A 12,818-nucleotide genomic window follows, 5' to 3' on the forward strand; every position below is an offset into this window, starting at 1 on the left:
CGGCATACTTTATGTACCCTTACGCTTATACGTTAAAACTTTTTCGAAGCGATACCATATTCCTACTACTTCTTACCCTTTATTTTGTAAAGCCTCACGGACGAGCACGAACCAAATACATAGTACACATTAACTTCATTCTAATTTTGTACAAACCCATATCTTCAAACGATTGTAATTACTTTGTTCAGTTTACTGTACTTTATGCAAACACATACATTTTTTCATATATCTTTGTTTTCAGGAAGGAGTTATTATAACAACCATACTACAATCGATTTCGATTATGGTTAATTTCGGTTCAGCCTTTTTAATAACTTACTTAACAGACACCGTCATTTGGATAATAATAATTTGCATATTCTTTGTATTGTTATGACCACCAGAGCACATGACACCTCAGCCAAAATATTGATTGCTCAAGTATCATTCGATGACTCATACTCCTCTCCATATATGTATGCACGCAAATCCTATTATCAGCTTTTGTTTTGTTTGGCCGTGCCTTTATTATATTTGACCGTAAATTGCCTATGCAATTGCTTGCTGCTCGCTCGCTCGTTGATATTCGCTCAGGTGCTTGTAGCTTTCTGATGTGAGTTATTGGACAATAAACTGTAGTTGCTGATTCTCTTTGCCTTCTGATTTTACGCGCCGTTAAGATTGGTATTATAACGGTTATCAAGGTAAACGAATAGCGAAGCACGGCCTCAAATTATATTATTTATCTTCAAAATGCATTTGCTTCTTGTGGGAAACTGGTTCAATGTGAATCACGAGTACTAAGTAAGCTTGATTTTTATTACAATTTGGATAACTTCATATCACTTTTTGTTTATACTTATCATGAAGTCACTTTTAATGAATACTCTAATCAATGTGTCAAATATGTTTTAAATGAAGCCACATTATTCATAACTTGGGGATATGAAAATTCATCATTATTTCGTGGGGGAGGATAGTGTTGGAAAGGCTATGATGCAAATTCTAAGTATCAGTGGTTTCAGTGCACGACCGACATGATGATTGTATACAATTCCAGGAGTCAGGTGGTTCTGTTCCAATTTCGGTTGTTAATTCTAATACTAACGAGTGTATTCTAGATAATACGGAGTCTATATTCAATACACTGTCGGAGAGACGTGAGATGAACTTAAGAAGACGTACAATTGATTACAGACACTTACACTCCAATTTAAGCTGTGGCGGACGTGGTGTTTGTATGAATCGACGATTTCTTTGTATTGATAGCTGTTTTTATTTTGAATTCCAATTACGGTACATTCGTTCGTTCGCATCTAATACTTCTTGGTTATATTGCGTTATTCCTAGGGTTTCCAGTTTATACTATAATCTAAATACTCTTAAATATCACATGTACCTACATGTATTTTGACTGTTTTGGAATGGAAAATTATTTGTGAAAACTTTCCACCTTATGCCGATTAATTACTGCCTGTTCTTAATATTTCATTGCACAAGTTTGCAATTATAACAGAGGCTTTACTTACTACAGGATACGTTGTTCAGGAAAGATGGGCTACATCAAAGCCATAGATTCTTGTAAAATCAACCAGTTCAGGCGTTCTGATTTCAGATAAGTAGATATTCCAAATTATACTAAGTTTTAATAACGTTGAGTATATATGTATATATACATATATATGTATATATAGTGGCCTGTCAATCTGTGATACATAGAAGTATCTGACTTAATATATGAACCAGGAACTTCTAAAATTAGACAATCAGGGCTAAATAGAACTAAGTGAGCAAAAACGGATGTACTGTATTTACAATTCAAGATCAGCTAAACATCAAGCACAAATGAATCGACTCTTCATATAAACACCACTTAATCTCGTCTGCTCCTCAGCTTTAAGACCATTAGGCCTTAGATACCTGATTCATTTTTAATCAGAGACGTCTTAAACCTTAAATATATTTACGGAATTCGTTGACAGTTTCCCGTTATACATTGACTAACATGCACTTCTTTATATCATAAGTTAGTGCAAGGTAATCTGACTAATTAATAAGCCAATTCAAATTGTTCAGACATAATCACTCGTATTCAAAAGTTCAGTGAAATTATTGTAGTGACCTACTTTTACGACGAGAATGCAAATGGTAGAGAGGAAATAATTATTATTATAACCAGTTGTACTAGTAGTTGTTTCACTGTACCTGTTTGTTTAAGTGTACAAAACACACACATTCTTTCGTCACCTGTTACCTTGCTCCAACTCGCTTACGCTCAGTAGTTCAGCTTGTAAACGTCGGCATGGTCTCGGTATCCTTTCGGTACCAAGAGATCATCAACAAATATATCTTATTGCAATCGTCAACTGCCTTCTAGTTTTGGGCTTACGGAGGGATCGAAGTCGATATCTAGCATCAAATCTTCCTGTAGTGGTGATCATAGTCAATCGTGACTGGACGCCTACTACAGATTGAGGAGACTTTTAGTGGGAGATCACATGAGGGAGAAGAGAGCTTTCCGCGTGTCAAGTATTTTACGTCTCTTATGTGAATTTGTCATCCACCAGAACATCGAATAACAGACCGTAAAATTAAGTAAAAGATTAAGTAAAAGGGACTAATACTTTTGAAGGCTTTTAACGTTGGGAAAGCATATTTTTGATGTCACTTCTTCAATCAAGTATAAAAGTTCATAAATTTAAACAAGCGTAATAAGTTCATGATATTGTGCAAAATCTTTATAAGGCCACCAGTGTGGGTCAGCACTCATCAACCGAACATATCGTCACGTTTGAAAAATAGGTGAAAACAACGGCGAAGGAATAGTATGACCGCTTAACGCACACAATCTTGGACTGATGTCACAAAATAAATAAATGTTCAGCCTCGAGTACTCTAAGGAGAAGATTGGGCGATTCCGCTTCTAAAGCACAATCGGAGAACAAGTCCAATCTTCAGGAGGAAAATTTTATTTTGATACCAGAAGGACATAGCATATTGACAAAAGTTGAAGTACACAGTGGCTGGTCAATTCTCTTTAAGTATCGTTGACCTTAACGAAGTTTGGAAAACGATTTTACATTCACTGGTCAGATTTTTAAAGTGTGCAGATCCAAGTTAACGGATGATCTGGTTAATCACAATGATATTTTGGAGACTACATAAGAAGCTTGTGCAAACACTTTTCCTTTTAAAAATGTTATATTCTAAGAGTTATGTTGTTACTGTTTAGAAGTTGTGCGAACATCAATTAGAACGTCTGTTATCTCTTTCGAATTAATGACGTTCCGACGAAGTCAATAGAGCATTTTGAACCGTTAACCTTAGGATCCAGGAGACATCTACTTCAACTCATCGAAATGAGTCCGTACGAAATCCGGAGAATTTAAGGTTTGAAAAAAAATTTATCTACAAATGTAATCTGATAGCATTAGTTGTCATCACTTAAGCATTTGATGTGACGGTTATCAACTTGCCTAAAATGGTAGATGATCGTTCATTCCTGATCTATCTAAAATACCATTTCAACATAAAGAGCCTGAAACAATTATAAGTGATGACATTAGAATGCATGTTATTTTTAAAATGCCAATTGAAGCGGAGTTTGTTTGTTCTCAAAATGTCCTTACGTTTCTACATGAGTGTCTGGATGTCCGCCCCAGTCTTATAAAAACTATTTGTGATGTTGTTGAATCTTGGTGTCTTAAGTTTCTCTGTGTGTGCTACTAAGATGAGTTATTTGGCCATTATGACTAGAATAATTCATTTTTGTAATATATTCATTGCTTCCTTAACATGAAAGAGTCAAAAACATTACTGAGAATACAGTGGAAGTATGACCGTTACGACCAACTATTTAGTAAATTATTGATTTCACGCATCATAAGTAAGTTGCTTGTTTAAACGACAAAAACATACAGTTCTTGGTACAGTCGTATATTGACAGTATACAACGTACTTCTCAAATATCAAACCCGTTCATGAAAATGACATGGTGCTTCTGAAGGATAGTCGTCACACTAAACGTCGGAATAGGTTATTATAAGTCTGATGGGTGGAAAATCCTTCCAAATACATCAGGATAAATTAAAGGATGCAACAAACCAGTTCACTAGTTGGAAACGAACAGAATATCCATGAAAGAAATTTTCATGACGATTAACTTAATGTTAGAAGTGAATTCTGGAAGAAGTCATTCGTTCACCTTCAATGGAATCATTCAATGGAATACCAACTGTAGTGAACGAGAACACAAGTGGGGACAACCGAATGTTTTTGAACACGAACTTACAGAACATCTTGATAAAACCTGTGAACCATAGAAAAAATACTTAATTTGCAAAATGGCAATGAATTGTCTCAAACTTGACTGTTCCTATCACGAATATACAGCTACAATCTTCTCAGAATACATTCTTCTTTCATTTCCACATCAATAATTCCTTGTTCTCGTCCTTTTTTTTGATATTCCCAACCTTCTACTCTAGGCATCTCACTGTCGGTGGGTGATACATACTACATACATCTGTTGACATTGATGATGCAACGGATATTCTAGTTTTACAACTGGATACCAGTAGCACCTTCTATGTTCGATCGTTCCCAGTCAGATAGAAATCAGAAGTCAGACGAGAAGAGGCAGGAAAGATATATTTGATTCGTTACCAATATATCGAGGACCTTTTCTATGAGCTGGCTAATGAAACGTAGGAGCTGTGTCCCACGTCGTGTTGAAACGTGATCTGGTGCGGATGCATGACCGAAAGCCTTCAGCTAAACAAGTCCACTTAAACAACGTGGTCAGCATCCAATGTCGAACACTTGATGGGCTATTGATTTTGGGGAATTATTTACAGCTACAGATCACTCCCCCCCTAGTGAGGTAGTGATGCCCCTAAGACGTGACCAGCCAGAAGTTTAAACCCAACGAGTTTGTCGTTGGTAAACACTCTTCTGATAGCTTGCTTCGTTTAGCAGCGTCTGGTCGTCTTTCCTTAAACTATGGGACCAAAATGTACAACGTAGCAATAAAGAAATATAGTACAATGAAAATTTCGGTTCCTTGCGAAACTTCGTCGTTCTTTTCCAGCCGTCCTGGAAAAGAGGAAAAATAAAACGTGTTAGTGCATGTCGAAAATACACTCGTACTTGCGTAAGGACACAAGATGAGCGGAAAAAAATAAACTGATACACTTACAAACAGCGTAAAAGCGATCGGAAAAAAAGGTTTTCTTTTGGTTTTTTTCAATATATAAATATATATATATATACGCTCAAAAAAATGTTGTTTTTTTTTTGTTTTTTTTTACATAAATAAAAAAATGAGCATATTAAAAAAAAATTTATAATAAACTTTGAAAGGGTAATTCAAGATAAAGCTTATGTCCTACGTGCAATATTCGTTAAGATGTTCTGGAAATCTTACTCGTCTTCCAGAACGCGTTGTTTTAGGTTTTTCTATCGACGTTGACGAAGTATCAAGTTGTGTGTCGGTTGTCGTGTAGGGTACTACGGGTGTAGTAGCTGTGTCGTTTGCTTGTACCGAAGGAAAATCGACGTAGCTAGGGTTTCCTTCTAGGTACGCAGCTTTGAGTCGATCGATACTGATGCTATCTTTCGTACCGTTCTTATCGACTACATAGTACTTAGGTTCGCGTTGAAGAACTTTGAAGGGTCCTTCGTATGCTGATTCGAGGGGTCGTCGATGTGAGTCTCGACGAACGAAGACGTATGTACTATGTCGTAATTCGGGTTGAACGAAAACATCAGTTGATTGAGGTCGAGTGTGAGCAGGTTTAACTGAACGCATAGCGTTTGTAAGCCTACTCGTGTAAGAGTTTAGATCCATGTTCAATGAAGAAGCTGAAGGATCCACGAATTCTCCTGGGAGTCGGAGTGTCGTTCCGTAAACGAGTTGAGATGCCGTGTATCCAATGTCAGCCTTCACTGCATTGCGGATACCTAGCAAGACGAGTGGAAGGACGTCTGTCCACTGTGAAACGTTTGAAGCTGATAATGAAGCTTTTAGTTGTCGATGAAAACGTTCTACCAACCCGTTTGCTTGTGGGTGGTAGGCGGTCGTTCGGAAGCGCGTGATTCCTAATAGTGAGGTCAGACAACGGAAAAGTCCAGATTCGAATTGGCGTCCGCGGTCTGTAGTGATTGTGGAAGGGCAGCCGAAATTTGCTACCCATCGTTCGACGAAAGCACGGGCCACGGTTTCAGCAGTAATGTCCTTAATCGGTACTGCTTCTGGCCATCGCGTGAAACGGTCTACGCATGTTAGGAGATATGAGTATCCGTTCGAGTCGGGTAAGGGTCCTACTAAATCTATATGGACGTGGTCGAAACGAGCGTCAGGGGTTTTGAAAGAGCCTAAGGGACATTTGTTATGTCTTATGACCTTAGATTTCTGACAGCTTACACAGGAGCGTGCCCACTCCCTCACGTCTTTATTCATGCCAGGCCAACAAAAGCGTTCGGCTATAAGTTCGATTGTTGCACGAGCACCTGGATGAGAAAGATTGTGCAACGTATTGAAGACGTTGCGGCGATAATGTTTTGGTACAATTGGACGATCCCTACCTGTAGATGTGTCACAGAGTAAGGTTTCCTTACCTGTTCCCATCTGCCTAATACTTAGTTTAAGAGTTGTCGAGGATAACTCATGCTGAAGATCAATGTCTTCTTTTTGAAGCTGAGCGAGTTTAAGAAGGTCGATTCCTTGGAAACTGCTCAAGGAGCTAATTCGAGACAAGGCGTCTGCGACTACACTGTTTGTTCCAGAAATATGTTGTATGTCTGAAGTAAACTGCGAAATGTAGTCGAGTTGTCGAGACTCTCGCGGTGAGTACTTGTCTGAAGATGAACTTAAAGAGAAGGTAAGAGGTTTATGATCGGTAAAAAGCGTGAATTTTTCGTGCCTATAGGTAACCCTCGTGCTATTGATAGAAGAAACCAGAGAAGTAGTGAATAGGTCTTTATTTCGATCTTCGCGCAGTCACAGTGGAGCGTGGGATTATCTGTTCAGACAAACAAAGGCTCTCAACATTCAATATAAGATAATAGGGAATATAACGCTTACAAAAAGTAAGGAAGTGAATGAATACTTGAACAATACTGTTTTAGCATATGCTTGGTTGTTTGGGGTCAACTCTTTACCAACCAACCTGAGCTGTTACATTAGCTTCCCCCTAGAATCGACTTCCGTAGGAACGTCGGTTCGATTAACCTATCTATCGATAACACCTTCGTTCTATTTCTCATCCCAAGGCGAAATTATCAACTCGCTCACTATTTGACTTACAATCAGTTACGACTAACGCTTTCAATGATAGTCCATGGATGTCTCTTCATTTACCAGCTTGTCATCTTTGTAGCATGTGATCTTTTCTACAACTATCGCTGACGGTTTGCTGCGTGCTTTCAAGAGAAAGTGTGAGAATGTGGAATAAGAATATCTGAGGAAGTGCCGCGTTTCTCAGGCCGAATGGCATGCGTATAAACTCGAATAAGCCAAAGGGTGTTGTAATAGCTGTCTTGGATATATCTTCATCCGCCACTGGGATATTGTGATATGCCCTGACTAAGTCAATTTTAGTGAATATGTTCATACCCTGTAAACCGTTTGTGAAATCTTGGATATGCGGTATTGGGTACCTATCTGGTACGGTTTGACGGTTGAGGGCTCTGTAATCCCCGCACGGTCGCCAGTCACCTTCATTTTTCTTTGGGACCATATGCAAAGGGGATGCCCATTGGCTATCAGAGGGACGGATAATACCCAGTTGTAGCATATAATCAAACTCGGCCCTAGCGATTTTGAGCTTATCTGGTGCTAGTCTCCTGGGTTTTGCAAAAACCGGTGCACCTTCGGTTTTGATAGTGTGACTTACTTTTAGTTTGTCTTTAGAAGGCTGTGGGTTTGGTTTAGTTAAGTTTGGAAATTCCGCGAGTATATCTTGGAATTTCGCTGTTGTTACTGGAGGAGTTTGAATCAAGTTAAGAGAGCTGATGTGACTTTCTTTGCCTTTTGTGTAATACGAAGTTTCTTTTAGTGTTAATCGCCGTTTCTTGGTGTCAACTAGAAATTCGTATCTCTCTAGAAAGTCCATCCCCAGTATTGCCAGATCTAAGTCGGCTACCGTGAAAACCCAAGGGAATTGCCTCCTGAACCCCAAATCTAGGGTTAAGTTTTTCTGCCCAAATGTCGCAATTTTAGTTTTATTTGCAGCTTGAAGTGTAATTGATGATGTTTCTCGACTAATCTCAGTTTTATTTTGAGGGATGATGCTAAGAGCAGCGCCAGTATCCACCAAGAAATTCAAGCCAGAGTTTCTGTCTCTAACATAAAACAAGCGACTGTTTTGGCGCCCCTCCTCAGTCGTCGCGACCTGGGGAGGGGTTACTCGTTTCCCGCTGTCTTAGAATTATGCTTAGGCCAGGCGCATGGTTGCATGCACTTGGTTGAGTTGACACCAAACTTCCAGTGGTACCAACAAAACTGCCCAGGTTGTCTGGACATTTGTGACCTGTTTTGTGACTTGGATCGTGGTCGTTGTGGTGACCTGCTCCTGTTTCTATGACCCGTTTGCATTCTGGTGACAGCCTCAGTGAGACTCTTAACACTCGCAATGAGTCCTTCTATGACGGGGTCTTTTGCTGATTCTACTTTTTGTGTGTGATTTATTGTGCCTGGTCCAGTTGGAGGACCTCTCTCCATTATTCTATCGGCTATACGCGCTAAATGAGATAATGAGGTTTCAGGATCTTGTGCATCCAAACAGTGTTGGACGTAGCATGGGAGAGCTTGTATCCATCCTTGTTTTAGGACTGCTTCACCCACCGTGTTATCACCCATTAACACTTGGAGGTGACGCAAAAACTGTGATATATAGTCAAGGTGTCGGACTTCTCGAGGTGAGTATTTATCAGCTCTTGCTTTTAGTGCATTCGTTAGTGGTTTTTGATCCGTAAAGACTATAAATTCCCTGCCTTCTAACATGTGTCGGAGGTGTTTAATGGTTAGGTAGATTGCAAGAAGTTCTCGCCCGAAGGTAGAATACCTTGTCTCTGCTGGAGCGAGTCTTTTTGAGAAGAAAGCAATTGGTTTCCAGGCGTTTTTAACCAGTTGGTTAAGGGTACCGCCTACTGCTTTATCAGAAGCATCCACCATCAAAGCAAGTGGGGAAAGAGAATTCGGATACATCAACGTAGTTGCTTGAGCTAGTTTATCTTTAAGCTGTTTAATAGCTTCGACAGCGTCAGAAGACAGTTTGAATTCTTTTGGTTTTCCTTTTAGTGAATCTGTCAAAGGTTGCATTAATTGTGCACAACCTGGTATGAATCTGCGATAAAAGTTAATTAGACCTAGAAAACTTCTCAGTTGTGTTAGAGAACTAGGTATGGGATATTGTTTAATGGTGTCTACTTCTTTTTTGATCGGTTTAATCCCTTCTGGGCTTATTGTGTGACCGAGAAATTCTAAAGTTTGAACACCGAAAACACACTTACTTTGATGTATGTTTATTCCATGTTCATCCAGTCTTTTTAACACTGTTTTTACATGCTGTTTGTGTGATTGCAAATCGGGGCTGGCAATTAACAAGTCGTCTATATACCCCTGCTCAAATGGCATATCTCGAAGTAGGTTGTCTATGAATCTTTGAAATGTCTGTTTTAGCATATGCCTGGTTGTTTGGGGTCAACTCTTAACCAACCATCCTGAGCTGTTACAAATTCTCTTCCTTCGATGGAATGTTGAAAATGCCGTACAGCACAATACATAGCTAGGAGTTCTCTACCGAACGTACTGTACCTAGATTCCGTGTCTAACAACCGTCTCGAGAAAAATCCTAAAGGTTGCCACGAGTTGTTAACCCATTGTTGTAAGACTGCTCCGATTGCTGAGTCAGATGCGTCTACTGCGATACTAATGGGTGCTTGAGTGTCCTGATGAGCAAGCAAGGTTGCTTTAGCGATGTGTTCCTTAACTGTGGAGAATGCTTTACGGGCTATGTCGTCTAAACTAATTGATTTCGCATTTCCACGAAGTTGATCGGTTAACGGTTTCATTAGGGATGCGCATTTAGGTATGAACCGTCTATAGAAACTTACGAGTCCGTTAAAAGTTCGTAAGTGCTTGATCGTGGTCGGTTCTGGGTAATCCAGAATGGCCGCCACTTTGCTCCTAAGGGGTCGGATGCCTTGGGCATCAATAGTGTGTCCTAAGAAGTCTAAGGAGTTAGTTGCGATTTGGCATTTCTGAATGTTGACAGTAATGCCATGCCTTTGGAATCGATCGAAAACAATGTCCAGATGCTTGAGATGTGATTCTCTGTCCGGACTTGCTATTAGACAGTCATCAACATACGCATGTACGAAGTTGAGACCTCGGAAGACGTCGTCTATAAACCTTTGGAAGGTTTGAGCCGCATTTCTTAAACCAAAAGGCATTCGTAGAAATTCGTAAAGACCGAAGGGAGTGATGATGGCGGTTTTAGGAATGTCGTCAGGTGCCATCGGGATTTGGTTATAAGCTTTAACCAAGTCGATTTTCGAAAAGACAGTTGTACCTTTCAAGGTAGCTGTCAAATCGTTAATATGAGGCAGCGGGTAACGATCGGGAATGGTTTTAGCATTCAGACGCCGATAATCACCAGTTGGCCGCCAATCATTGCTGTCCTTTTTAGGGACCATGTGCAATGGGGATGCCCATGGACTATTCGATGGTCGAATTATCCCTAGGTCCATCATGTGGTCGAATTCGTTTTTAGCTAACCTAAGCTTCTCGGGAGCGAGTCTTCGAGCTTTCGAAAATACAGGTGGTCCTGTAGTCGAGATGTGATGTGTAACATTGCTGGTTACACAAGGTAATTTCGATTGCGATTGGCATATCCCGGGGTATTTGTCGAGTACTGCTTGGTACAAGGGGTCTATGGCGTGCTTAATCGTGACTGGGGATAACCTGCAACCAGAACAAGGAGTTACGCAAACGGATAACTTAGTGTTTCCGTCTATTAACCTTCGTGCGCGTGTGTCGATGAGTAGATTGTGGTGTTGTAACAGGTCAATACCAATGATTGGCATAGAGACATCTGCAACCACGAAAATCCAGTGTATGGGTTTACGTAAACCCACGTTAAGGTAGACGTACCTTTTACCGTAAGTAGCGATCGGCTTTCCGTTTGCCGCCTGTAAACTTAAAACAGACTCGCGAAGTCTGTCGTCGAGATTTGCTGGAAGAACGCTAACTTCTGCGCCAGTGTCGACGAGGTAGCGAACTTTCGTAGTCACATCCGTGACATATAAGAGGCGGCTGTGTTCGCCGGCTACGGTTGCCGTTAACGCGTGCCGGCTGGGAAGTTTCCCGAACTGTTTTTCGTGTCACTCGATTTTGGGGTCGGATAATTGCAAGGTTTCCTGCAGTTTCTGGAAAACTTACCGTACTGGTTATGATACCAGCACCAGTCGGGGTTGTCTGTCTCTCGTGGTCGAGAGCCAGATCGCTTACGTGAGGCGCTTCTACGCGGGGTTTTTGACCGACTACGGTCATTGCGAACTCTAAGATATCGTGTAAGCGTGTGACATAGTTCGGCCATGTCAGTCGAGGTCGATTGGGGTTTTTCTTTGATAGTAAAAACCTCGGCCTTAGAAAATTTGGTGATTTCCAAGATTCGATCGGCAGATGCAGCTAGTTCATCTATGGCATTGTTTTGAAATGAGGCGAGAACTGCCTGCACCTGTTGAGGGAGTTTAGACAAGAAAAGTTGTCGAAATAGGCCATCATCGAAAGTTCGTTGGCCGATGACTTCTCTCATTCTAAGCAACATGTCCGTCGCAGAACCATGTTGCAAGTCGATATTGTTAAGGAGTTGGTCTAACCGTTGTCGATCAGTTAGGTCTCCTCGTTTTAAAATCGATAGCTTAAGCGATTCGTAAGGTTCGGAAACATCACTAGTAAACATACTAGGTGTTACGTACCTGTTAAACTCGCGCGGTAACGCCTTAACTACCGCGAGGAAACGTGTGCGCGAGTCCGTGATTCCGTGCATGCTAAAATCGGCTTCTGCATAGCAGAACCAGGACTCGATATTGTCGGGCCAAAATGGCGTTAACTGAATCGAAATAGGGGGAATAGACTTAAACTTAAGAACCTTAGGAGAGTGTTCCGTCATAGTAATATAGATATCGAAAAATGTCTAAGTAAAATATATCCGAGAAAAAAAATTCGCGAAAAAGTATATCACAATATATAAAATTCAAATAAAGAATAACAATGAATAATAATATTCCAAAATGGAACAGACTCACAGTATATTGACTTGGTGTACCAGATCACGTTGGTCTCACCAATGATGATGCAACGGATATTCTAGTTTTACAACTGGATACCAGTAGCACCTTCTATGTTCGATCGTTCCCAGTCAGATAGAAATCAGAAGTCAGACGAGAAGAGGCAGGAAAGATATATTTGATTCGTTACCAATATATCGAGGACCTTTTCTATGAGCTGGCTAATGAAACGTAGGAGCTGTGTCCCACGTCGTGTTGAAACGTGATCTGGTGCGGATGCATGACCGAAAGCCTTCAGCTAAACAAGTCCACTTAAACAACGTGGTCAGCATCCAATGTCGAACACTTGATGGGCTATTGATTTTGGGGAATTATTTACAGCTACAACATCAGTAGCACACACCACACAATCACATAGAAACACACTAGAAATGTTCCTCTTGCATTCTGTACTGTAAATACAAATTTGGGCACAGGTGACTTCATAAAGATACCATGTTTATTTTCAATACAATAATGAAATATTTATACCATATAACAAA

At 40.3% G+C, this 12,818-nt stretch overlaps 1 protein-coding gene across 1 annotated transcript; it reads right to left on the reverse strand.

Annotated features, from left to right (window-relative positions):
- Positions 1-8,386: 8,386 nt before the first annotated feature.
- On the reverse strand, positions 8,387-8,842 carry Smp_174600 (hypothetical protein; the record flags this gene model as incomplete). Its single annotated transcript, XM_018793231.1, has 1 exon — positions 8,387-8,842. One exon carries the CDS (start codon positions 8,840-8,842, stop codon positions 8,387-8,389), a length of 456 nt encoding a protein of 151 aa, XP_018647164.1.
- Positions 8,843-12,818: the final 3,976 nt, after the last annotated feature.

Source organism: Schistosoma mansoni, assembly GCF_000237925.1.
Source record: "Schistosoma mansoni, WGS project CABG00000000 data, supercontig 0204, strain Puerto Rico, whole genome shotgun sequence".
NCBI lineage: Eukaryota > Metazoa > Platyhelminthes > Trematoda > Strigeidida > Schistosomatidae > Schistosoma > Schistosoma mansoni.